Source organism: Ips typographus, linkage group LG3 (genome assembly GCF_016097725.1).
Source record: "Ips typographus isolate SLU linkage group LG3, UJ_Ityp_2.0, whole genome shotgun sequence".
Classification (NCBI taxonomy): Eukaryota; Metazoa; Arthropoda; class Insecta; order Coleoptera; family Curculionidae; genus Ips; species Ips typographus.
In genome coordinates this window covers 7,453,926-7,481,343 of record NC_138424.1, presented here as the reverse complement: position 1 = coordinate 7,481,343, position 27,418 = coordinate 7,453,926, and the positions used below count along the sequence as shown (strand labels likewise).

General features: G+C 33.1%; 1 protein-coding gene and 2 non-coding genes across 7 annotated transcripts; 1 reads left to right on the top strand and 2 right to left on the bottom strand.

Annotated features, from left to right (window-relative positions):
• Positions 1-122: 122 nt before the first annotated feature.
• On the bottom strand, positions 123-21,879 carry LOC145727246 (cholesterol transporter ABCA5-like). 5 transcript variants are annotated; one of them, XM_081976746.1, is made up of 31 exons: positions 21,342-21,481; positions 21,177-21,284; positions 17,048-17,266; positions 14,017-14,187; positions 13,768-13,955; positions 12,622-12,850; positions 12,338-12,567; positions 12,095-12,281; positions 11,888-12,031; positions 11,686-11,836; positions 11,553-11,629; positions 11,355-11,498; positions 11,123-11,298; positions 10,956-11,070; positions 10,745-10,894; positions 7,734-7,869; positions 7,570-7,677; positions 7,339-7,515; positions 6,723-7,286; positions 6,470-6,671; positions 6,222-6,408; positions 5,832-6,168; positions 3,837-4,114; positions 3,606-3,749; positions 3,332-3,547; positions 3,095-3,276; positions 2,854-3,040; positions 2,715-2,806; positions 1,498-1,634; positions 864-974; positions 123-769 (listed from the first exon to the last, which is right to left on the bottom strand). In XM_081976746.1, the coding sequence occupies exons 3-31, from the start codon at positions 17,147-17,149 to the stop codon at positions 669-671; spliced, it is 5,223 nt and encodes a 1,740-aa protein (XP_081832872.1). In that variant the 5' UTR covers positions 17,150-17,266; positions 21,177-21,284; positions 21,342-21,481; the 3' UTR covers positions 123-668. The 5 variants fall into 5 exon arrangements, with proteins under 5 accessions (XP_081832872.1, XP_081832874.1, XP_081832875.1 ...); XM_081976748.1 differs by lacking the exons at positions 21,177-21,284; positions 21,342-21,481 and adding an exon at positions 21,681-21,879; XM_081976749.1 differs by lacking the exons at positions 21,177-21,284; positions 21,342-21,481 and adding an exon at positions 20,913-21,059.
• On the top strand, positions 9,865-9,936 carry TRNAD-GUC (transfer RNA aspartic acid (anticodon GUC)). Its single transcript has one exon. It is a non-coding gene; the product is annotated as a tRNA-Asp (tRNA).
• Positions 21,880-22,018: 139 nt separating the features above from the next.
• TRNAR-UCG (transfer RNA arginine (anticodon UCG)) lies at positions 22,019-22,091 on the bottom strand. The gene has a single exon. It is a non-coding gene; the product is annotated as a tRNA-Arg (tRNA).
• Between the last annotated feature and the right edge of the window lie 5,327 nt (positions 22,092-27,418).

The following is a 27,418-nucleotide window of genomic DNA, read 5'->3' as shown; positions in this document are numbered from 1 at the left end:
TTTTGTTTTATTTCCTTTTCTCTATAAAGAAATACTTATGGAGTTGAAGCAGTTTCTGAAAATAAAATATAACAATATTAAACCAAATGAAATGGAAAACAAGTAAAGAGAAAAACCATTAATACAAAGTAGCAACAATTTATTCAGAGAGCATTTTATTAATAAGTACAATCTTTGAAACAAACGATAATAAATTGAAGATTTATTGCATGTTATAAGTACTTAAAAAATACCCTCTGCCGTGATCTTGTTTAATCTACATTTATTCTAAATTTAAACAATTTTCGCGATTAGAATAGATAGTATAAACAATGAATATAAAAAATACTGAAATAAAATCAAGCACAACAACAAAAATAACAAATTGAAAACAATGATCACACTAAAATAGTATTAAAAAATTCATTGACGTACTGATATTGAGTATTAAAGCTGTTTAGTAACTTTTCCTAAATTATCGTTAATTAACATTAGTAACCTATAAGTAATGAAGAAATAAACGTCCCTTCTGTCGCAACAAATTCGAATTCATTCTCAGTTCAAGAACCACTCAAACGACTTACGCTAATATATCACTTTAAGACTTAACTCATCGTTATCTACAATTGCGTATCAAGCCTTTAGGCCGTCTTCTCCCAGTTTCATGAAGAAGCCCAACAAAGAAGAAATTACTCCTCGTTGAGCTCGTCGTACTGTGCAAATTTCAAAAATACTTGTTCTAGCGTTGTTTGGCTGAAACTGTACTCTTCAATATCCAGTTCAATTTTGGCTAAAAGTTAATAAATAATTGTTATTAATATTAATTCAGTTAAATTAGAATCATCACATTAGTTAATATTAGAATCAGTTAAAATCTTGTATACCTTTCTCCAACTGCATGAAACAATCAGCTAGAGAAGGAACGCTCCGTTGAGGCACGCTAAACACTAATCTATCTACAAAAGTCTCTTCTAATGTCGATTCAGGGAAGAGATCTAAAAAGGAAACAAATTTATACCAAAAATGTAGAACAGGGTGTAATTAATATTAATCAGATTAATAGATAGAGATATAATTGAAATGAGAAAATTTTAACCAAATCAGGAATTTGCTTGTATGTACTTGCAAAATTGAGAGAACAAAACAGTGTATAATTTGAAAAACAAGATACAGTACTTATAATGACACTTATTAATTATGTGCCAACGTTTCGACCTTTAACGAGGTCTTCTTCGGGGCTAAAGAGCAAAAACACAGCGCTCATTGTTTATAGGACATTTTCATGTTTTTACTATGTTTAATATAAGTGCCAACTTTCTCTCTTTCCTGTTGTTGTGTTAATAATAGTTTTGCTGTTCTGTAAAAAATGGTTGAGAAAACTATTCTCTTATTGTGCCTACTGTGTTTTTGCTTTTTTGTCCTAAAGTAACCCTTATTAAAGGTCGAAACGTTGGCATTACAGTGTCCCTCTCATTACTGTCCCATACCTTTCAGTCTACAAATAGGTGAAAAACGTACCTAAAACAAAATTTTTTAATTCCTGTTGTCTGTCCCCGGATCCTGAAGTTGGAGTCGATTCGCGAACTCTCAGCTTCATTTCCAACGTGTACCCAGCACCGTACAGGTTCTTTAAGTGTTGTGTGGAACCCAAACATCTATGAAAAAAAAAACAGGAATTACCATTAACTGAATATGTTAAAACAAAATCAATTCATCATCAACAAAAGTAGATTGACATATTATTTGAAAATAACTGAAACCAAACAACAAAATAGGGAACATCAATATATCCGACCTCATATACAGAGCTGCATAGAGGAAGTATTACGTTTAAGGTAAACCACATGTTTTAGATTATTATATACAGGGTGTCTCTAAAAAGTCTGGACAATGCTCTACCACAGATAGATAATACAAACGTAAAAGTAGGTCAAAGATAAAAGTTAAAAATTTATTTTAACTAAGATTACTTCAAAGGAGAATTGGAAATACATTTTATTTACGTTTTTAAACGCAAAACTGAAATCTGTCGACTATTTTTATGTATACTATAGAAGACACTTACAGCTTTAAATTCTTATTTAATTCTGTTATGCTTTTTAATCTGATCCTCTATAAGTGTTTTGAATTTGATATCACACGTTTCCTTCATTTTGACCCAAAACAGGTATTTTTTATCAGAATCGTTAAAATCAACCGTTTTCGAGAAAAATGCAACTGAATTAATGGGTGCACAAGATTAATATGTATAATCTGTTTAGTAGCTAGATAAGTGATAATTACCAGAAAACCTGAGGTAAATTAATATTATCTTTTTCCTTTTCTGTGTTCGATTATAAACTGGAAGTGCTTAGTTCGTCATTTTTCATAAATACTACATTATTTACATGGCATACATATATAATTTTTTTTATCCTCTCTATGGCCCTCAATATCAATTATTGATTAAAGTAAATGTGACTAAATGGACTTATTTAGTACCATCAACCGGTACCAGAGTCTTGTTCACACCTTTTAGAGACCTTTTAGTTCATTGAAAATGAATAATTGACAACCCACTAGCAAAACCATTTCAGTATCTCAATTTAATCATTTGAATTATAGCTACTTTGTGTCCAGATTTCCCGATTTTACAGGACAACAAAGTCTAACAGGTATCTGTGAATATCTGGAATGCGTGCATACGCAAAAATTGTTGCAAATTCTTAACACTTAACACATCAACAATTTTTTACCGTAATTCTCCTTTGACTGTAATGCCAACCCTGGAACATAAAGCATCCGCTTCCTCCATAGAATGCGTAGTTAAAATTGCACCTTTAGAACCCTGAAAGAACAGCGTAAATAGCAGTTTAATAATTGAAAAGCTCAAACCTGAAAACTGGCCAAAATAGTGTCCCACAAAAATCTTTTGCTTCGAGGATCCATACCGGTGCTGGGTTCATCCAAAAGTACTATTTTAGGGTTGCCTACCATTGCCATAGCAAAGCTCAGTTTTCGTTTCGTACCACCTGAACACATTTTGACCTGTTTATCTGCGTGGTCTTGAATTTGTAGCCCACTGTGTTAAATAAGTGTTATTTTTTAATTTTTTTTGCTGTAGATTTGCTTATACCCAATGAATCTGTTGACGATTTTGTGAATATCTTTGTGAGGTACACCTCGAATGGCCGCGTAGATTTCTAAATGTTCTCTGACGGTGATGTTCCTCCATAAAGCGTCATGTTGAGGACAATACCCCAACAACTGAAAGGCGGAGTTTAGGTTGGAGGTTATGCTTTGTCCTCCAATAAAAATCTGGAAGAGTTTTGACCCTGAGGGCAATAGGCGAAAAAAAATGCAAACAAATTACTCTTCCTCTAGTGGGAGCTTCCTCAGCGGTTATAATTCGCATTGTGGTGGTTTTGCCAGCACCATTATGTCCCAATAACCCAAATACTTCCCCAGCATCCACTGCTAAAGACAAAGACTTAACAGCCACTTTGATTTTTTCTTCATTCTCTTCAGGTTTCAGACAACAGGTGCAGCATGGCCCGCTTGTTCTCGTTTTATACTCTTTACACAGATCCTAAAACCACGAGACAAATAATGAACTATCAAAAATGACAAAACAGTTTGTGCATTACATGAACCATCACTACAGGATGAGCCACATTGTGAGAGTTGATCATACTTTTGACTTTTTGCCTCTCGGCTTTCACATCATTGTCCTCATTCTCTCCAACCGGAATCGTGTTTAATTCCGTAATAGGTGATTCTTCAGAATTTTGCTTAAATAAATTATACCGGGTCCATGATATTGTAACAATCGTTGTAAAACGTCTATAAATATTATTTGGTGTGGTTTATTCACTTACTTTACGTAAGAAAGCAAAAGCGTCACTGACTTTGCCACCATTCTTTTTGATGTCGACTACCCTGAGTAACATGAACCAAAGAGGAATGTTTAGGATCATTCCGAAAAGGCAAATTCCAATTTCGCAAGTGAAATAACTGTCTAGAGTTAGTCTGTCGCAAGCCAAATTTACACTGCATAGCAAGTAGACCCGTTGGATGTAGTAGACTATAGCGTAAGGTATGTACATCGTATTGGTAAGGGAAAAAACGCAGTGTAGTACTAAAGCAATGCGTTTACCTGTAAAAATTTAAATTAAATTCAATTCTACGACACAGAAACAATTTTAATAAAAATTGAAAATGGAATGTTTATTCTGATGTTCTGAATGTTTTTGCAAATAGTCTTCACTTAAACAAAAAAAATCTAAAAAGGTGTTTTACATTTGGGGTTACTTTCCTATTTGACAACAAACACTCTTTATTTACTGTGAAATGCAATTTACAGACTTTAGAAGGTTAAAGTTGACATTTCCCGAGTCACGTGAATTTCAATTGTCGCAATCACGCGCCTTACTAGCTTTTACAATTTCAGCTTTCCCAACTGTTTAAATGCAATTTACAGACTCTTCAATGTTAAAGATGACATTTTTCAGGTCACGTGACCGGTTTTGACAAGTTTCAACTTAACTTTACAGTGTTGCCAGCTGCGAATGAATTTAAATTGTCGCAATCACGCGCGTGACGAGCTTTTACAATTTCAGCTTTCCCAACTGTTTAAATGCAATTTACAGACTTTACAAGGGTAAAGTTGACATTTCCCGACTCACGTGACTGTTTTTGACAAGTTTCAACGTAACTTTACAGTGTTGCCAGCTGCGAATTTAAATTGTCACAATCACGCGCGTGACGAGCTTTTACAATTTCAACTTTCCCAACTGTTTAAATGCAATTTACACACTTTTCAAGGTTAATGATGACATTTTCCGGGTCACGTGACTGTTGTTGACAAGTTTCTACTTAACTTAACAGTATTGCCAGCTGTCAATTTAAACTGTCGCAAACACGTGATGTTCTTTTACAATTTCAGCTTTCCAACTGTTTAAATGCAATTTACAGACTTTTCAAGGTTAATGATGACATTTTCCGGGTCACGTGACTATTGTTGACAGTTTTCAACTTAACTTAACAGTATTGCCAGCTGTCAATTTAAACTGTCGCAATCACGTGATGTTCTTTTACAATATCAGCTTTCCTACTGTTGAAATGCAATTTACAGACTTTTCAAGATTAATGATGACATTTTCCGGGTCACGTGACTGTTGTTGACAAGTTTCTACTTAACTTAACAGTATTGCCAGCTGTCAATTTAAACTGTCGCAAACACGTGATGTTCTTTTACAATATCAGCTTTCCTACTGTTTAAATGCAATTTACAGACTTTTCAAGATTAATGATGACATTTTCCGGGTCACGTGACTGTTGTTGACAAGTTTCTACTTAACTTAACAGTATTGCTAGCTGTCAATTTAAACTGTCGCAATCACGTGATGTTCTTTTACAATTTCAGCTTTCCCAACTGTTTAAATGCAATTTACAGACTTTTCAAGGTTAAAGATGACATTTTCCAGGTCATGTGACTATTCTTGATAAGTTTCAACTTAACTTTACAGTGTTGCCAGCTGCGAATTTAATTTTTCACGGTCACATAACGTGCTTTTACATTTAGTAAGTTTATTCAGTTAGTAAAGTCCTTAAGATGGAGTTATTTTTATGTATACTGGAAGTTTAAAGAAAAAACTTTGTGGCAAATTTGTTGAAATTTTATAGAACTTTAACTTCCAAAAAATTACACAACAAATACCCTCTCTACTATAGCAAATAGCTGTTAATCCAGTACATAGAAAAATATGGAAAAACACTTTTTCTGATTAACGGTTTTAACATCAATAAAATAGAATTTTTGACAAAGTTTGCTAATTGTAATTGGGATAAACTAACTGGATATGGATACTTACCAATATTCATAACGTCCAATAGCACCACAAACACAAAAGGTATCCAACCAACCAGTGTGGCGATATTAGGCAGAATCGACTGTGCTGAATCAGTTTTATCAAAGATATAACTAATGCAGGTACAACTTAGTATAGACGAAGGACAGTAGATCAAAATCAACACACTGAAAACCAAAATGGCGGGCCAGTCTCGTAGAGCTGGTATGTCGAACAATACCATAATAACCACCAAAAGAGCACAGGTCATTGCCATAATAGTCATTAGCACTATAAAGTAAGTGAGAAAATACATTGTGGTAGAAAGACCATTAACTCTGAGTTGGTTTTTGGTTTTCATCTGAAAAACGACACTTCTGTAAAACGGTGTTTTTATGCTGAGTCTAATCAAACCTCTCTATCATAAACCATATCAATGGCTAAACTAACAGGAACTAAAACAAAAACCATACCAACAAATATGGTTTGGGTGGTGGAGGCTATGTTGATGCCTTCAGGTTGCATTGTTTGCTGAAAAGGTTGAGCCATGACTTTAATTGGCTGAAAATCACCCACACGTTCTCTGTCAGGCGTTAACAATCTACAAACAGTTATCATCATACATTAATAATTTCAGTCAGTAGCGTAAAAAAGCAATAAACCTATAAATGCTGTTGCTCAACAAATTCAAAGTAACTGGCAAGCTATGCTGGAATGTATCATTATAGAGGATCGTAAAGCTGTAGTCGCCATCTTCAAATTTGTGTACGTTAATGGCTCCCAGATGAGGAGCAAAATCGAGCAAAGTGGAAAAGTTTCCGTTATAAGAATCGGTTTGACGTATTCCCAAAGAAATTAGCTGGTCTGTAAACAGTTTTGATTAATGGAAACCACATTCTAGCTCTTGATACCTACCAATAAATTCCCGAATATCGTTGTCAGACCCATTGTGTACTGCAATCGTGCTCATGTCACCATAAGTACTACCATTTAACTCCAATGATCTACTAACATTGTTGCCGCCTTGAAAGTAACTATTCAAGTATAAACTTATGGCAGCACACACCAAAGGCAGCAGAATCATAAAGTAAAGCTTCTGTATGTCGCGTATCATTCTCAGACAACGCAGCCTAATTAAAGCAAAAATAGTCTGACAAGCGTTGGGTTTACACTCGATTTTTTCCAAGCCTATGCCGGATGTAGGAGATTTTGTTTCGGAAATTACTTCCAAACCACCAATTTCGGTAATATCACCACCACCTTTTGGATCTTGCCCGTTTAAGATAATATTACCCTCGTTTTGCAAACTTTGATAGCTAGTGCTTTTGCTTTGCAGGCTCAAACTTCTGCTTAACGCTCGATTTCGAACAATTTTCTTCGAGAGATTATCGACGGTTTCATCTATTTCGTCTTCGGCTTTTTCTAAATGCAGGAAGACTTCTTCTAGGGTTGTCATTGAAACTCCATAACTGGATATCCCTATAAAGATATATTACACAAGTGGTAATAAAACGATTATTGACGGATTTACCTAGTTTGCTGGATTTATTGTTAATTTCTTGTTCAATAGCACTAAACAAGGAGGCAAAGTGATCAACATCGTTGAGTGGTAGGATAAAACTAAGTTCCCGACCATGTTTCCGTGCTTTTTCTGCTTTAGCAACGTGTGTGGTTACTAATCTTGCTATGGCTTGTTCTTTTGAAGTACCTGGCAAAAAGCAATGGTTACTAACAAATGGTTTAGTAAGGAGGAAAAATTTACCTTCCAAAACAAGTGTTAAATGGTATCCAATTCCAAATTTGTTTTTCAGGAAGAGAGAGCTGCCACAACACCGCACACTACCTTTAGAAACAACCGCTTTTCTATCGGCTGTAAAATTCACAAAATTTAGCTAACTGAAAAGCGTAGTAATTTCAATTAAATACCTAATATATCGGCTTCGTCCATGAAGTGAGTGGTTAATAAGATGACCTTTCCGTGCCTGCGGCTCTGCAACAAATTCCACATGTGTCTTCGAGAAAATGGGTCTACTCCTGCTGTAGGCTCGTCCAGGATTATAATCTGCACAACAGATTCAACGTGAAATTTATTGATGCCATTTATAATAAAAATAAGTTTAGTTCTACATTATTCAGAAGTAGAAAATACTTTTTGATAATTTTGTAAATTTATTCTTTTCCACACTTAACTTGATTGTGAATTTGACACTTTTGAGGAAATTAGAAAAAAACATACAGTAATAGGTAATGACGGACCTTGTATAAAATAAACTATAAGAATATGAGAAACGCGACAATTTTAAATTGATATTCATGTTTCCTATAATTTATGGCATCTACCTTTATGTGTCATAAAATACTAAGTTATATATCCTTGTATTGATTATTCTTATACTGGCATATTTGTAATTTTTTGAGTTTAACGTTTTCCAGTGAAAAAAAATTATTACAACGGTGTTATTGCTTACAAAAAACTTATAAAAACATTGTATTTGTTTAACCATCGTCCAAACATTGTTTAACTGCAGAAGAAAATTTCTTGAGTGTGTATCAATTACTGAACCCATGAACCAATTCCAATCATCAAAATTATATTATACATACAGGTGGTAAAACTAAAACTGGCTAAAGGAAAACCACGTGACTGACAGAGAAACATTAATAATTGCATGTGTGAGACATAGACAGAAAACCTAAAAAAAGTCCAAGTAAGCTGAAATTTTGCTACGATGTTGTCAAACGTCTCTCTATGTAGATAACTTGCCAAATTAATTTTGTGACTTAAACATTCCTAATCATTACCATTATTTATTTTATGCACTTTAGGGATTAAAAGTGCACTTTTAATCCCTGGTGAATCCACCATGCCAACAACAATCAATAACAACTATCAGTAATACGAGAGTACCGTTGTAACCACTGTTAGTTTGGTAATTTTTTTTATTTTTAGTTTCTTTTCGGTAGGGGTAGGGTAACCACTTTAGTCCCTAGGTTTATAATATACTATTATAATGTATTTGCGATAAGTGTCATGTGTTTAGTTCGTTATCTGTGTATATTTGAGTAAAAAAGTCCAATAACAAAATTATGTACTTAATCCTAAGTAAATGAATTCAGATAAGCTTCTGGCAACATTGCCCCGAAGTGTTCGCCTTATTTCTCTCTCAGTTACCTGGTTGTCCTATGCCCAGTTTCAAGAAAAGAAAACTAACGTCCTTTTGGTAATCAGTGCTCTAGACAAAGACGGGGATAAACTTTGTGTGACAAATGAGTGACAAAACTGGACGTGACGTCATTTGACAGTTGATTAAAAGATTTTCAGGCGTATTTTGGTTGAAGTATTATCCTTTTTTAGACTGTAGTAACGTAGGTTGTCTTCTTTTGTCAGAATGAATTGAAATGACATACAAATTGGAAACGTTCTTTTCTTAATCTGACGTTCTAATGAAGTGGTCACGTGACCAATTGTTGAATGACGTCATATCCGTTTTGGCACATTGACACATGTCTCAAAGTTTATCTGCATCTTTATCTAGAACATTGTTTTGCAATAGTTTTTTTCTTATTATTATGAGATTGCTATGTAGGTATAAGAAGGATGACGTACGTAACAATGTAATAGACAGGTAAATGTTTTCAATGTGACAAATGTGACAAGTATGACATGTATACGTCTTCCATCATTGCTACGTCATCCTATTTAGGTTTGATTGTTTTTTTAATTATTGTGAATACTCAAAAAACGCATGCGTATGTGTTTGAAGAAGCGTTTGTGAATGAGTATGCATATGAGATTGTTTTTCATTTAAATTACAAGTTTTTTTGAATCTTTTATGAAAAATATTAATTTTTGAACAAAAACAATTTTTGCTTAAGGGCGGGAGTAAGTTTTCAATATTTTTATTCTAAAATCTTAGTACGATTGTTTTTATCAGTTTTGTTTGCTTAATTTGATATAAAAATGATAACTAACAATTAATACCTGTAATCTTGGAACACTCAACTTTTGTTACATAACGCGCGGGTAGACTACGGGTATTTTTATAATACTTTCAAGTCTTCGGTAGTATAGTGGTAAGTATCCCCGCCTGTCACGCGGGAGACCCGGGTTCGATTCCCGGCCGGAGAGAACTTTTTTATTTTTTGAATACTACTTTTAAAACACAAAAGTTGTCACTTAACAACATAAATCATTGTTTTTCGTTTTTTTCTGCTTTTTAAGTACAAAATTGGCTAAAAACCCACTAATACATGTGACAAATCAAATACATTGACATAAAATATTGTAAGAGTTTACATATTAAAAAAATTTGGAAAAAGAAACCAAACTTACTCTGGAAGATTATGCAATGTGCTGCAAAATATAATGTTTAACCGTTTAAAAAGAATATTTTTTACCATCATCAGATAAAACAATAACAATAATAGCTATTTATGTAACCAGTTACGAAAAGATCGATTTTGTGTAAGGAATGAATTTTTGTAGGGCGAGCGCAGCGAGGTCCTACAATTTGAATGAGTTACACAATAAGACATTTTCGAAACGTGTTGCATACATAATTTTTTCTAATTTTGACCAAAAAGCGGTAAAAACCATCTTTTAAAGTGATTTAACACAAATATTCACTTTCATAGCACCTTGTATAAACAGTGACAACGACATGTTATGATGGATGTCGCCCATATGTTTCTACGGAAATGCATAAAAACAGGGAGTGATGAAATGAACTTTTCATAACTAGTTACATAAAGTGATACTTTAAGTAACTAGTTACATAAAGTAAAACGTTTTGTCACTCTAATCAGTTATGAAAAGTGTCACTTTATATGCCAAAATTAGAAAAACTATATTTATCATACTTGTCAAATTAGCTTTTCAGTAGACAAATATGTATATTCTTGGTTTACAAAATTTAAATGACATTTATATTACTTACTTTAGGATCACCAATGACTGCAATACCAACTGACAACTTTCGTTTTTGTCCACCGCTTAAATGAATAGCAGGAGTATTAGCTTTATCGATTAAATCAACATCCTGCAACGTCCTGGTGACTTCTTGATCGATCTTTGAAGAAGAGATGCCCTTTAAAACAATTTAGACATTCCATAAAAAAAAAATTGTAATTTTTAGCACTAAATTTTACTTTGACGGTAGCAAAAAACTCCAGGTGTTCCTTTGGAGTTAAGTTATCAAAGAGGATGTCGTGCTGAGGACAAACCCCAGTCATTCGCCTGACCTGGTCCATTTCGTTCTGGTTTCTGTATTATCGTTAATACATTTTCAGTTTTGTTTTAAGTAAAATGAGCTAACCTGACGTCATATCCAAATATGTAAGCTGTACCAGATGTAGGAGCAGTCAATCCAGTCAAAATATTGAATAGGGTAGTTTTTCCGGCGCCATTATGCCCCAAAATTGCTGTGATATGGCCTTGATAAATTGTCAAATTGATACCATTTATTGCTTTAACTTCTTTTGTACGACAGCTCTAAAACCGTTATATTGAACTAAAATTTGTACACCAAAAAAAAATTGATTAAATACCTTGAAGCTTTTATACAAGTCAACTATTCTGATAGCTTCCTTTCCTTTCATTTCTCTAGAAACTGGTTCAAAATCGGAAATACCTTCATCACCAGTATTTAACGAACCTACAGATCCTATAGATTCACCGTTTGTTAAGGGAATCTGAAAGCAATTTTTGCAAATGTTTTTTTCTTGGTTAGCTAGCTGTTAACTCACTTTATCGGCTGGTTTACTTCTGCACCAAAATACAGGGTTGAAGCAGAAAAATGGCGATCTTTTAACACCATATTCACCTTGAAACAAGTATCACAATTATATAGCAAAAGCTCTAATTTAACTGAACACCTACTTGGCATAACGCTATCCAAATAAAAGGCAATCCAACCATATAAAACCACATCCACAGCCATCATTATCAAACTACCAGCAAAAGGCATATCGGGACCACTCCATATATTGGACATGTTTACACCCTCACCAGCTAAATCCATTAGAAGAGCCTACAATAACCCTTACCATACGGTTAAGGCAAACACAATAAAGCACATTACCTTATCCATTGCTAAAGCGAAACCCGCAGGACTGATGAGAGAAACAAACCATAAAGCTACAGAACTGGATTCCCTTACAAAAACTTGAATAAAGTAAAGTAAGCTTAAGATTGTAACAGCAAAATTGCCTAAGATCCCTGCGGTCTGTTGACAATAATTATAGATTATGATTAGCATTTGTCGAATAGGAAAATAATGTATACTTACTCGGGATTTGTCAAAGAATGGGGTCAGCATAAACCCAAACATAATAATGCTAAGACAGTACATGAAAATTAGCATAAAAACCATTACAAAGCTGGTGTTGGTGAAAATGTTCAACGTGAACAGTAGAGTGCAACAGATTATTGTCATTAACAGCACAAAAATCGCATAGATTATAAACCAGGACAACCTAAAATTTGCAAATTACTAAAAAACTCACAAGTACCTACCTAAAAAAAAAATTACCAAAACACTGAGTCATATAAACCCATAATTTTCATCCCTTCTTTGATTTTCTTCTCTTTCTCACCAACAATTAGTATAAGCAAATAGGTAATAAACTGGGATAAGGCTATGACAATATAAAGAGGGATCAGCACTCGCACTATCACCATCCAATTTCCTGTGTAAGAAGCTTTAGGAAACAGTTCCAGCAATATCTTAGGAACTGTCAAACTTTCCATTCCGGCATCCAACTGAAACGTTTTGTTTTAAAAATTATTACTCAAAAAGGTTTATGATGGGCTTACCCTGATTTTTGTAAAATCCATCAAAGCCTGCAAAGCCAGAAAGCCTGAATAGTAGTACTGGTTGACTGGACAACTGTCTCCTACTTCCAAACCTTGGGGAAGTACTGGAGTTGGTACTCCGGGAACGTTATGCCAGAAGGAATTGTATTCTCTGCAACTAGCTGGTGATCCGAATAGTTGAGTGGTGGGGGGTGTTTCAAAAAGGTTCGGGTTTGTTTTGATTTCATATCTGAAATTTAGATTACGTAATGTTATGGGTTATGGAAATAATAGTTGTTTCTGTAATCAGTTAGGAAAAGTTAATCATTTCAAATAGTATGCTGTAGAACTTTAAAATGATAATTTTGATGTATTTTTTGTCTATTTGAACTACTGTAAATTGCTCGCTACTTTAAGAAGAATTGCGGAATTTTCAGTCAAAATTTTGTATCTCAAATAAATATTAAAACTTTCAACATTAATATACTAAAATGTTTTATTTTAACAATGTGTTGAATATTCAACGATTCTAAAATGATAAATAGACTTTCAAAATGTTGAAAGAATCCACTTTACTGCCCATAAACAGAAGAAGGTGTCATTTAATGCAATCTTACAAGAGATGACAAATTATTGTGAGTTTTATTTGTAAAAAAAATATTTTTAGCAAATTTGTACAGAAAAAAAAGCTGTTCTAAACAAGGTGTTAAATTACTGCTTGCAGGAAATACTAATATCATTTAAAAACATTTTTCTTTAAAGTGTATAGTGTAAGTGTTTTCTTTTTAAACTATTTTCTATTTAGTTTTGCTGTTTGCAAAGAAGTCAAGAAGAAACTTTACAGGGTGTCTAATTTAAAACCAAAAAATTGTATCTGAATACTTTCTACCCAACGTCTACTTAATATATTAATAACTATTTATGATATGAGTATTAAAAGTGCTTTTAACACTTGTGTCATAAAATATAATCTTTTAATGCTTTTGTAGAAAAAAATATGTTAAGTTTAAAATGGCTTTGGTTAAGTATATGAAAATTGATAAATTAATGTATAATAATATATAACGTATAAGACAAGCTAAAAACCATCTGAAACTGTTCTTCAACTTAAAAACAAGTTACATTTTTTAAAATTGTCATTATCTGCTAAATAAATATAATACATACGATAAAGGTCCATTAATTGGATCGGGCGCTTGAAATATAACAGCTAAAGGAATGTCGTTGGGTTCCATCCAGTAGGCAGTCAGAAGATCCTCCATGGTCGGATAGACCACCCAGGCAATGGGCGGTCCTTTAATCTGTGCCCTTTCGTTGATATCATCCCATAAAACGTCCACTGTTTTCAGAAAATCCTTTCGCAAAAAATTAAATTGTAAATATCGCAAATTTTCAGTATTGGTAAAACTGTATTACCTGCACCTCGGTGGAATTTGGTACCACCGCTATAGTACGACTGGAATTTCGAAAGTTGGACATTAATTCCGCTGCCCCTCTAGGTTTATTTATTTCAGGGAAGTTTGGGTTTGGTACTGCCACTTTAATTAGGAAGAGTACTCCCAAGGTGTATATGGGCAGAAGTACTTCCTATAAAAGAGAAATGTTTGTTGGCTTATCTTTAAACAGGATGTTACAAATTCGAAAATTTTTGCAAAGAAGAGAGAACTTTTCTTCCATTTCAATGTGTATCACTCACCTTTTTCACCCATATTGTGAGTGAAAATCGTAAAAGTAGTGCAAAATTAAAAAAAGTAAATAAAACTACCATGTCATTATTTTGTAAAAAGTGCTTTACACAAATGCAATAAAAACTTGTTTTGAATTATTGTTCTTTCTAGTTATTTTTGGGTTTCTTTGTTGATTTTCTACTGCAAAAAGTGAATGAAGCAAATCTACTTAGGTACTATAGGAAATCAAGTTTTTCGTAATTGTTAAGATATTGTATTATCGAAGTAGTCACAATTGTTAAATAGAAAAAAGCTGCAGAAGCACATAACAGCTTTAAGATGTGCCTTAATAATAAATTGATGCCTTATATTCTTCTTTTATTAATTGTTTATGTGATTTTTTAGAATAGATATTTAACTGGTTCTATTTCACCATTTTGTATCACCTAAGCTAATTGATTTGAATTGAATTAGCTCTTCTTAGGATTAATGAGATATTTGAAGTTAAATTTGGCCTTTTCCTTAACCCAACCAAAAGAGGGTATAAAAGTGACAACAATGCGTTTAAAGCCCTGAAATTGAACTAATTTAATCGGGACACCCTGTATCTTATTACGTCGTTGGATTGCGCAAACTTAGGGCTAATAATAACCTAATATTGCTCATACAAAAGTTGTACGGGTTGTGCCATATTTTAGGTTAAATTTGGCCTTAACCTAACCAAGAAACCATGCTCATTTGACTCTGCTTATAACGGACCCATATACAGGGTTTACATATTCCGAGATATTTGAGGTAATGTTGAGAAAAAAGTGCCAAAAAATCACGAAATTCATATGATACACCCTGTATATTTTTAGATCAGTGATTTGTGCACACTTAGGGCTACACAAAAAGTGTCCCATTTTCGAGATATTTGAGGTCTAAGTTGGTATTAGCTCTGTGATGGAATTTCCACATGCGGAACAAGAATTTCAATTGAGACACTCTGTATATTTTCAGTGAAATCAGTGGTTTGCGCACACTCAGGGCTACACAGTGACCCAAAAAGTGTCACGTTTCCGATATATTTGAGTTCAAAATTGAACTTCTTGATGGAATTGCCTGCAAAGTGACGTCATTGCGTTCCGTGCTAAAAGTCACGAAATTCAAACGAAACACATTGTATACAGGGTGTCCATTTTATGAGCCTCACCATGGCGAATTCGGTTATTTGAAGAGATACAAAGAAGTTTAAATTGGGGCAAATTTCAGCATTTACAAGTCGAATAAAATGCTGCTTTAAAAATTTAAAAATTCTTAGTACTTCCGGATATATCCGAAAAAAAAAAACGAAATTTCGGAAATTAGTTTTTTTAATTTTATTAATTTATTTGATAAGATAACTGAAAACAAAAAGCACTTTACCATTACCACTTTTCCTCCTCTACAACGTGACAATATCAAATTTCAGGTCCGACGTTTCGGTATTTAGTTACCATCATCAACTTTGATTTTTACATTTTTAAAATGGGCTGTTTTTTCTGATTACGGTGATGTGTCACATAATATGGTTCAAATTGGCAGCTTATTGAAAATAACGAAAATTATGTTTTAATAAAGGGTCTCTTGAAAATAACAGTTTAACAATTCTCTGTTAAGTCACTTGACAATTCTTCACGTGACATCATTGATATTTTCAAACCGATGAGCATATGACACTGTTAAATGACGTTACGGAATTTCCTCTGACTTTCTAATCAATTGCTGGTTGATGTTATTTTATCGCACTCTTTTGGGTCTTTCCTGATTTATTTGATGAAGTGTCATCATCAGTTTTTAGGTTTTTGTTTTGGGAACGCCATACTAGATAGAATTTTATTTATTTAAAATGTATTTTTTTACAGTTTAGCTAAAATATCACAAATTGTATCTTCACAAAGAGTACATAATATTAGTCAACAATTTATTAGACTAGAGCATGTTTCGTGTCATCATCTGACAGTTTGTCACATAATCATTCTTTTGCAAATGGCAGTAATATCACGTGGCTAGTGTCATTTGACCGATTGATGGATTTATGATATGTCATTTTCAAGACGCTCTTTGCAAAAAGATAATTTTCGTGATTTTTATGAGTTTCCAAGACTGAATCATAACATATGGTACATCATCGTAGTCAGAAAAATAGGCTCTATTCAAATATGCAAAAATTCAATATGGCGTTCATAAGAAAAATGAAAGTTGATGATGGTAACTAAAAAACGAAACGTCGAATATCAAAAATGATAAGAAAAATGGAAAGTGACAATGGTAAAATGTCTTCTGTTTTCAGTTATCTTATCAAATAAAGTAATAAAAAATAAAAACAAATTTTGAAAATTTCGGTTTTTTTCGGATATATCCGGAAGTACTAAGAATTCTTAAGTTTTTAAAGCGGCATTTTAATCGACTCCTAATTGCTCAATTTTGCCCCAGTTTAAACTTCCTTGTATCTCTTCAAATAACCGAGATCCTCATGGTGAGGCTCGTAAAACGGGCACCCTGTATATTTAGGTCAGTGGATTGCGCACACTCAGCGCTACACACTACACAGTGACCCAAGAAGTGGTCTAGAAAAGTGTTCCCTTAAAAAGTAACTTCATTCAGAGCTCGAAAAGACAGCTATTTTAAATGAGACATCATCAGGGATAGTTTTACGGCACTATAACTATGCATGCCTATCTGCAGTTATTAATCAAACCAAAAAAATTTGATTATTATCACCTAAACAAATAATAAGGTAGAAATTACGTACTTACCGCTAAAGTTCGTCTTTTGTCTCTTTTCTTTAGCAAAAGATTCCTTTTTAGCATTGCTCCTAACTGAGCAAAGTATACTCGCGTCCTTCTGCGATCGCCCATTTTATTGCTTCACTTATTTGTTCTTGTTGCGTGCTTTAAAAATAAACTGACCACGTGGGGGCAGCTGTTAAATTGGATAATTGTCGGTTGAATCGGTTTTTTTATTGGGAATCATGCCTGAAAATTCAGAAATTTCCACTAAATTGACAGATTTGAATAATGGTTGTTGTGTAAAGAAGACAGAAAACAAGCGTGTGACCTTTATTAGTGAATAGGTGCCTAACTGCCCTTAAAAGCCTTGGGAAAAGGCCAGTTTTAAAAATAGTCCAGTGACCTACTGCTTATTACCTGATTACTGGCGTAAAATTAATTTTACTGCTTTTGATGTAAATAATTTTAGACAAAACAACGTTTTAAGGAAATAAGTTGTATCATCTTCAGAACCATTAAAATATATTAAAAATTATTTCTATTGACGGACATGCACGAAAATGGCGCAACACTTAAACAGAATGTTTAATTTAATGACTGAAATAAATTATAGAAACAAATCAATTGGACTGTCCGTTGAGAAGATCAGCCACTTACCTATAAATAAACTTTTCAGATCATAATTATATAACGCTGAAAATAGTCACATAAAACCAACAACACAACCTTTGCACGACAGATTAAGCAGAAATAAAGCCATTTTAAATCTTCTATCGGCAGTAAAATCAATTCGAAATTAACTGCCCTCCATGCGACACTGCCCTACCCCATCGTCGCCACTCGGCCCCCCAATCGGCCATCTTGAATTTAAATGTTCACCAGGCGTGACAAAATCGAAGGGTGGTTTTAGACCCAAAATTGGCACTTTACACAAAAACGATACAATGTAATACAATAAAACCAGTCAGTTCGGGAAAATCAACGGCAATTATTGAAGGACTTGGAACAAAGACCGAAACATTACATGGCCCTGAAATGTGCCTCTCTGTCGCAACTGAAGGGGTTGTAGGGGGTGAGGCGTCGGGGCGCCGACTCGGACGTGACGTCGCGAATGTTGATTCAGTTTGATATAGGGTAAGCAAAAAAAAATCATTTAGTGGCGTTAGTTTAGGATTATTTGGAGACCCAATAAATATTTATTGTTACTAAAGTACTAATTGTCAAATTATTTTACTTTAGAAAACTGCTCCCAACTTTTTCGCTAATCAATGATACGTTAATTCACTATCATTTATTTCATACAAAATTAGTTTTCAATACCCTTTCAAATTACTCTAAATTTTCACCCTTAGTGACTTCAAACTAAATAATAGAAAGTTTTTTGGTTCCGGCAAAATACAATTTACTTGACATTTGACAGAAAAAGTTCATGAAAGAAGAAACGAGAGAGATTCAAACTATAAAAATAATATAGATGCTTTTCCCGAAAACTTGGCCTTTATAATGAAGAACAATATGAAGAATTTCACCAAAAGACGCGTCGAAGAAAATGCAAAATTATTATTCTGCTGGTTCTAGCGAAACTACAAAAGAACGTGCAGGAAACAACCATTCCATCTGGAGACCAATGAGGTCGTCTACCATAGTGAAATTGAAGGTTCAAAATATAAACTTTATGCCTTACAACGTGCTATTAAGTCGTGCTTTTAATATTTTTGTAAAAGGCTAAAATAAAATGTTAAAATGAGCCTGGCACGATCCTCCGTGACGTAATTAGAGACTCTTTTCCGAGACTTTAATTCTGTAACGTAGGTGAAAGGCTAGATTCGAGAAAATTATTCATTCTTTGTTACCAGTGCATTGTTGCCAAAATTATTAACACTTGCCTAATAATGTTTTGTATCAATCAACTAATTTTTGTTAGTTTTGGTATGTTCTGTTGGAGTATGAAATATTGCAGAGCCAAAAAGTAACAAATTTTTTTACTGTGTCTGGGCTCAATTTAAATCGGTGACAAACTGAAACTAAAAAACTAACTAAAATGAATATGGCCACTTGCAAAGACATTAGAATGTGATCAGTGAATGACAGTTAATACTTTGACATTTAGTAAAAATTCAATCATAAGACATACATATTTTAACAATATAACAATATTCATTACAAATTATTATAATAATTTACCAATTTTTCAACATTTAAACTACATTTTTAAGGTCACTTGACTGTTTTTGACAGGTGTCAACTGGTTTTTACAGTGATGCAAGTTCAAAATTGTATTATTAACGTCACGTAACGTGTATTTTACAATTTCAGCTTTGACAACTGTCTAAATTTAATTTACCAAATGATCAACATTTAAATTACATTTCAAAGTCACGTGACTGTTTTTGACAGATGTCAGTTGGCTTGGACAGTGTTGCAAGCTCTAAAATCGCATAATCAAAGTCACGTGATATGTCTCTTGCAATTTTAGCTTTTACAAATGTCTAAAATAGTCTAAATTTAATTTAGCAAATTTTTAAATTTTCAACCACATTTTAAAGATCACGTGACTAATTTTGATAGATGTCAACTGGCCTTTACAGTGTTGCAAGAACATGCACAATTGCATTTTCAACGTCACGTAACGTATATTTTGCAATTAGGGCTTTAACAACTGGCTAAATTTAATTTACCAAATGATCAACATTTTAATTACATTTTAAAGTCACGTGACTGTTTTTGACAGATTCCAATTGACTTTGCCAGTGTTGCAAGCTCTAAAATGATATAATCAAAGTCTCGTGATGTGTCTCTTGCAATTTTAGCTTCTACAAATGTCTAAAATAGTCTAAATTTAACTTACCAAATTTTAAAATTTTAAACCACATTTTAAAGGTCACGTGACTAATTTTGATAGATTTCAATTGGCCTTTACAGTGTTGCAAGAACATGTAGAATTGCATTTTCAACGTCACGTAACACGTGTATTTTGCAATTTAAGTTTTTACTTAAACTTTAAGTTTTTACTTAAATTGCAAAATACTATACTGTCTAAATTTAATTTACCATTTTTTAAAGTTGAAACTGCGTTTTGAAGTTCACGTGACTGTTTTTGACAATGTCAACTGGCCTTTACAATGTTGCAAGTTCAAAAATTGAATTATCAATTCACGTGATCTAGTTCTTACAATTTTACTACTGTCTAAATTTAAATTACCAATTTTTCAACTGTTTCTTTTAAATGATAAGTGTCTTTATTTGACACGTGCTAACTTGGTTACTATGACAGTTAGAAGATTCGTGCAAACGTCAAAATATAACCCGTAATTTCAGGCAACCCTACAAAATATATTTTTATATATTTATAAGTTTGTCAGAATTTGGAAAAACAGTCACGTGACCTTAGAAAATCAATTTTAAGCTTTTGGGTCGTTAAAATTTGGAAAAACAGTCACGTAACCTGAGCAAGTCATTTTTATTGAATCATTAATCCTTATGACGTTTTGACAATAGTCAAAAGTCAAGTACAAATTGTAAAAGCAGGCATGCTACTTAATCCAACCTAAAAACTGTCACGTGACCATAAAAAAAATTAATTTGAAGGGTGTATTTCATCCTGAGGCAGTTTAAATAATTTATAGACATTTTGATGTATTTCAAGGCAGTTTGAGGCAGTTTTAAGGCATTATAACTCATATATAACATATGAGGCATTTAGAGCAATAATAGAAGCATTGTAAGGTTTTTTAAAGGCATTTCTAGGTATCTTGTATGCAAAAAGGCATTTTGGTGTACAAACAATTATCGGCGGTCTACCCCTCGCTTTAAACCAACTCAGTATTTTAAGTCAAAATGACACAAATTGGTAGTCTAGCGTTTGTGAAAATATACTCAAATGGGGGTTTACCTGCAGGCCGCTAGAAGGCGACAAACTCTAGAAGTTTTATTATACTGAAGACGTTCTTTCTGGACGGGTTAGTATCCCTTGCAATAATAATCACGAACCGCTACTGTTCAAGAACCGCACTGTCATTTATTTGACTTTTAACCGTACACTTACATTTGAGTTACTCTGTAGATTTAACTAAATTTCTCGGATCTTTAAGGGAGCGGAAAAGTCAAATAAAGACCAACAGAATTAAAATAGATAACTAAATAGTCCTTTTTCTACCTTATCATGCTCTTGCCCTTATTTTATCGATTTACTTCCATTTCGTTTTGGTCACCGGCCGGATAAACGACGGTCAAAATTTAAAAGATCTGCGGGGGGGAGGGGCACCTAAAAACACTAGTAAATTCCACTTTAAGCACTTAAACTGTGGGAATTTTAACTAACACTTCCGTAATTTGTATTGAAATAGTTGCATAAAACACAAACGCCACTGCTTAGTTACAAGCGATTTGACTAAACATTTGCTCTGTTATCTAGGTTGTGTGTTGATATTTATAAAGAAATCGGTGTATTTTAGTAAATGTTGGTCTGAAAAAAAATCGATGTGAGGTTAAACTACTGTAAGCAATGACGATACTTATCAGCTGTTATTTACTAATAAAACTGGCAGTCAGCCATGCTCAGTCCCATTGTAAAGGCAGTATAAACTTGATTTAGTACTAAATAGAAGTAGGTAGGCAACAATAATTAAGTTTTATTTTAACTTTCACTGTTAAAACTTACTTTTAAAACTGCAGCTTTAATTAAAAACAGCACAATATAATCGAGTTTTTTCGTGTTTTATGGATGAAAAAATCGCACACACTACTGCTTTTGTATTCAAACTTCCGCTCGGACTGAATTAACCGCTTATCCACCCATTTGCGATATTAAAGCGTACTTTATTCTCACCATTTCGGGCGGAATGTCACTAAGATCAATTGAATCACCCGTCATTAACATTCCAAATAATTATGATAATTGTAAGGTTATGAAAATTAAAAAAAGCGTCATAACATAAATATGTTGGTCATGTGTTTTATTTAAATCTAAAAGAGTTAAATCTACAAAAAAAAGTTACTCGACCGTGACAGGACTCGAACCTGCAATCTTCGGATCCGAAGTCCGACGCCTTATCCATTAGGCCACACGGTCTATACAAGGTAACGCAGCAGTGTCGTATTTTAACTAAATGCTAGTTAGAGTCTTGACACATAGATGGCGGAGGCAACCAGTTATACATGCAGTTGTAAATCGTGCTGTATACTAATCGATAGGATTATAAAAATTGATTACATTTATTCAGCCTCTATACAGTGAATGTATTTATAAAATGTTTAATTACATTTGATATAATTAAATTGATGAGTGCAGGAAACTGTACTTATTATTTTTATTAACTTAATTATTGAACTATTCATTGAAACTTTCAAGTTTTTGTACAAAATGGTGAATAGAAAGAGTACCTCCTTGATTTTCTTTTGTAACAGGGTTGCCAGATTAGGGATAATAAGGGATTTTTTTCTTTGGGGTACTATTTCTACTGGGGGAAAAATATTCAGCAGGGGACTAACACCCTTTTTGGGACAGGTTCAGTTTATTTTAACTTTGGCGTGCATATCAGTGTTCCATACAAGTTTTCTCTGTTATTAGTGTTTTTCGATAAAAACTCAGTCTTGACAAAGGAAAGCAAAAATTTTGGGCTATTTTGACATCCTCGCTGGCACCGGGGCTGTTTACTTGCACTGCTTTATTTTCCGGTCAATATCTCGGTTATTTGTGATTCTTGAAAAAAAAATTGTATTAGATAAAATATATCCAAAAGTACAGGCTATATTTCGACGTTTGAACAAACCTTCTAGCTGTCATAGTAACAAAATTACCGGCTGTCAAATTGTGACACTTTTAATATTTCTAGTACAGTTAAACTGTTGTATTTCATGTTAAATATCTCAGGTATTTGTGATTCTTGAAAGAAATATGTATTCAGGTAAAAAATTACGAGCAACATTTTGACGTTTCAACGAACCTTCTAGCTGTTATAGCGTGTCAAATAAGGACACCTGTCATCTTAAAAGAAACAGAAGCATAAGGATTTTTTTCACAGATTTTCTTATTTTACTGGAGAAATCGAATTAACAGGTTTGGAAATTCTGTTTTGTAAACTGAAAACCAAAGTAAACTACGATGACGTCACAGCTGAAAAGAAAGTTTTCTAGTTTTCCTAAGTTTTCTTTTATTAACTTTGCTTTAAAAAATTGAAAAATATAATCCTTTTTGCATCAGGCAATCCGTAAACAGATGTTGTAATAAAAGAAAACTTTTCTAAATCCTGATTTTTGCTACTTTTGAGCACAGTTTGACAGTTTTGACATTAGTGACAGTTGTTACGTGATTTTAGAACACTATTTAGTTAGACAGTCACGTGACAATTAACAAAATAACTATTATAAATACAGAAACACGACTTGTTGCGAAAACTGTGTTAAACTGTAGTCCCTGCAAATCCTAGTCAAATTTTGGTAGTTTTGGAATTAGTGACAGATATCACGTGGTTTTAGAGGATGATTCAGTTAGGAAGTAACGTGAAAACTGTTTAAATAATTGTCGTAAATCTAAGAAACACGTTTCACGTCAAATACTGCAATAAAACTTTTCTAAATCCTGATTTTCGCAACTTTTGGGCGCAGTATGACAGTTTTGACTTTAGTGACAGTTGTCACGTGATTTTAGATCACTATTTAGCTACACGGTCACGTGACCATTGTGAAAATTGTTGACAGAGCTACACAGTGAAATACCATATTACCATAAAAAGACTGTTAAACTTTATTGTGTTATAACAAAAATGATTAAAAATACAGAGCAACTTGTATTTGCAGTTTACACTCCGCTTCGACACTCGACTTCCTCTTCTTATACTTCTAACCTTAAAATTATTGACATCCTTAACATCCTTTTCTTCTTTTCTTTCCTATTAATATTATTAACTTATACTTAATGCAAAACTGCATATTCAACAAAAATAACTGTCATAAATCTCAAAAAACGTCTTGTTTCGAAACCTGTAAGAAAACTCTGTTAAACTTTAATTCTTGCAGATTATAGGCAAACTTTGACAGGTTTGACTTTAGTGACAAAATTTTATTTTATTTTTCCAAATATTTTCCAGTTCACCAATAGAATATAAGGTATAGTAAAATATCTGAATAATAGTGAGTTTGAAAGAGCAAGCAGAGCTGTCCAATCGCCTGGTCAAAACGACTAAAGTTAAGAAAAGTAGCTAAAAAAGCTACGTAAAACTCTAGTTAACAACACTAATTACACAATAAAATACTTGAAGTGACGTAAAAGTCAATTACTTTAAAAGCAAGCTCTATAAAGTTAAAACAGAGTGCACCTATATTAAAACCTTTGTCCCTTTCATTCCGTTTCGGCGTTTGTTCAAACGCGTTTTGCATCGATTTCCTGTCCAAAATCTTAAATTATTGCGTCTATGCTTGCTTTTGGACCGGGTGCAGGCTAGCTGATATTTATTTCAATTCTGCTTTTGCCCTCTGTGCGGAAAATCCGGTAAATTTACCATCAGCAACTTCCTGTTCTCTAAAAGTTGCCGTATAGTGTGGACCGGAAGCAAAATATGAAAATCGAGAGGAGACATAAAAATACCGGCTTAAGACCTTTAAGCTCTTGATTTGAATAAAAATCCAATTTTTAGCCGCAGACTACCCCATAAATAGTCGGCCATTGCATCCCCCCCGTACCTGATTTGAAATTCAATTAAGGTTTAGGGGCCCCCAGATCCACTAAATTTATGTTTGACTGTTATTGTCAACAAAATGGTAGAATCGCAAACAAAAACATTTAGGTGACCATTTTTATTCGTTTTTAGCATGAAATTCAAAAACTTACTAAAAATACAATAAACACAAAATTACAAAGTACGTAGTTTTATACATTAAAGTATATTTTGTTTGAAAGTTGTGCAATGAAAAACTTTTCTTAGTATTCCTTCATAAGACCCATTTTGTGGTAAAATTCATTTTTGTACTTGATCATCAGTTTGTATTTTGTACATTCATTAAACACCAATGTGTATGCCTTCTTTTCTTTCGCAACATTTGCGGAATTCTTCATGACTTTTCACCCTGGTATGGCGGCATACCAGAAATCAAAGAATACCAGAAGAGGACAAGAACTTCTTGTCTCCTTTTTTTAGGACTATTATCAGAACAGAATCCATGTGTTTCTTTGAATACTTTAGAAACAACTTTATGGCATTAGCACACTCCTTGATGGTAAAATTCTGGGAATGTTACAAGTATCAGTATAGTTTGTTGTATCACAAATGCCTTCGAGAGAATTTTACTGAGATATCCATCAAAACCAGTTTGTATTGTAGTGTGTATTTTTTGTTGGTTAGAACACAAGAGGAAATTTTGACAGTGTTTTTCACCTTCTGAGATAACATCAAGCTATAGTCAGGTTTATAAGAAAATCTCAAAAATCAGTCATTTCAAGTCTTCCACCTAATTCTCATTTGTTGCTACGCTAAAACGTTCTGACCTGCAATCTGTCTTCTTTGGATCATGATCAAAAGTTCTGAAGATGACTTGAAGAGTATTGGAAAAACTGAAATACCCGCAATTCTCCCTAAAAGAAAGTCAAGAAGATCTGGAGGTCCGAAAAAAATATAAAACCTTCTGATGGTTCTTTTGGGACCACTAAAAACATCGATTTGTGTGAAATCTCTTGAAAAAGAATGTCAATTAAAGAGAAACTGAGAAATATACATATTCTCTTGGAGATAATTTATTGTCTTGGCCCTAACAGGCAAAATTTGAACAAAAGTATGGAAGAGAAGATTGAAAGTTTGGAATTTATGATAAAATAATCTTTTGAACATGATTTTCCTATAAATCCGAATTAAAGCAAACCGAAAAAGTCTACTGAAGAAGACGCTAAATAGGCCTGAACATTAAGTATACAGGGTGGTCCAGTTTTAAGTGTCAATAATTCACCATTCAATAGCCAATCAAAAAATAAGTTGACTTGCATTATGTCATTTTTCTGAAAAACGTTTCCTAAGGAACTTACAGTCCTTCAAATTTCAATTTAAAAAATCGTTTTATAGTGTAAAACTGAACATTCAAGACTTGTGAGAGTCCAAATTTGTACCGAATAGTCTAAAAACTTGCTATTTACTACTAGGAATAGTCTTATAATTTGTTTTCTCAAACTGCCATCCTGGTCGAGTGTCTGAAACTGGATTTCAAGAACTAAAAACAGTCCGGAAATCAAGACAAAGATTGTATTGTGCATGAAACTCATTTTTTACTTCTAAAGATAATCTAAAAGTTAACTTTTAAAGCTAGAACTGACTTTACTAGGACTAAAGAGAGTCCAAAAGTCTATTTTCAGGACTTCAATTGGTGTACAACTCAATTTTCTGGACTGGAACAAGTCTAGAAGTAAATTAAATTTTCGAACTATTTCATTTCTAAAAATTAGTTCTCAAGACTAATATCGTAGCATTTGATACCAAAATTTGTTACTTTTATTACTGAAGAAACTTGACTTTTCGAAATAGTCTTAAACTCGATTTTTCAGTGTTTAAAAGCACTAAAAACAGTCTGAATTTCTTAAAGATGCTACAATTTATTGCACCTATGATGAGTGTAGAAGTCAATTTAATACTGAAGAAGCTTGAAATAACATTTTCAAGACCGTGGACAGTGTACAAATTGGCTTTTAGACCTGATAAGTCAAATACTTTGTAAAGATAGTCCTGAAACTCGATTTAAGGTACTGAAAACAGCCTTAAAGCACTAAAAACAATCTAGATTTTTAAGACATACTCGAATTTTTAGCACTGAGGTGTCTAGAAGTCGATTGAATAGTGACAAAGCTTGGAATGCCATTTTAAGGCTATGAAGAATGTGCAAATTGTTTTTAAGTTTGCTGTGTCAATAACTTGGTAAAGATAGTCTTGGAACTCGACTTTCCAAGCTGAAAGCAGTTTTGAAACACTAAAAATAGTCCAGAATTCTGAGAAAATTAAAAGCAAAGTTAAAAGCAAGAAAAGTTAGTTTTCAAGACAATTTTCATGAATCTAATGTCAATGTCCTCTATCTAAGACTATTCTCAAAACTAAAATATTGAAATTTGTCTTAAAATTATGAAAACTTACTTCAAATGCAAATTTTAAGCTTCTGATGTTACTTTTCATTAATTCATAGTCACTTTTTGGTGTTGAAGTCAATTTTTAAGGTTTAAATGTATGAATTTGTAGTAAAAAATTCTAGAAAAAGTAGTTTTTTATGTCTACAAGTACAAATCAATTTTCAATATTAAAGTCTCTCAATTTGCATGAAAACTAGTTACAAACACAATTTTTAAGCTTCTGAAATCAATTTTTATCTTTTCTCAGTCAATTTTCAAAACTATAGTCTTTCAGTTTGTCTGGAAACTATGAAAACTAG

What these genes read in the sequence shown, in the direction of transcription:
- LOC145727246 (XM_081976748.1), bottom strand. Translation starts at nt 17,149, where the DNA reads ATGGGCGATCGCAGAAGGACGCGAGTATACTTTGCTCAGTTAGGAGCA. An exon ending in ACAAAAGACGAACTTTAGCG is followed by an intron (nt 14,188 to 17,047) that starts GTAAGTACGTAA and finishes TCTCTTTTATAG; the next exon opens with GAAGTACTTCTGCCCATATA. An exon ending in TTGAGCAACAGCATTTATAG is followed by an intron (nt 6,409 to 6,469) that starts GTTTATTGCTTT and finishes AACTGTTTGTAG; the next exon opens with ATTGTTAACGCCTGACAGAG.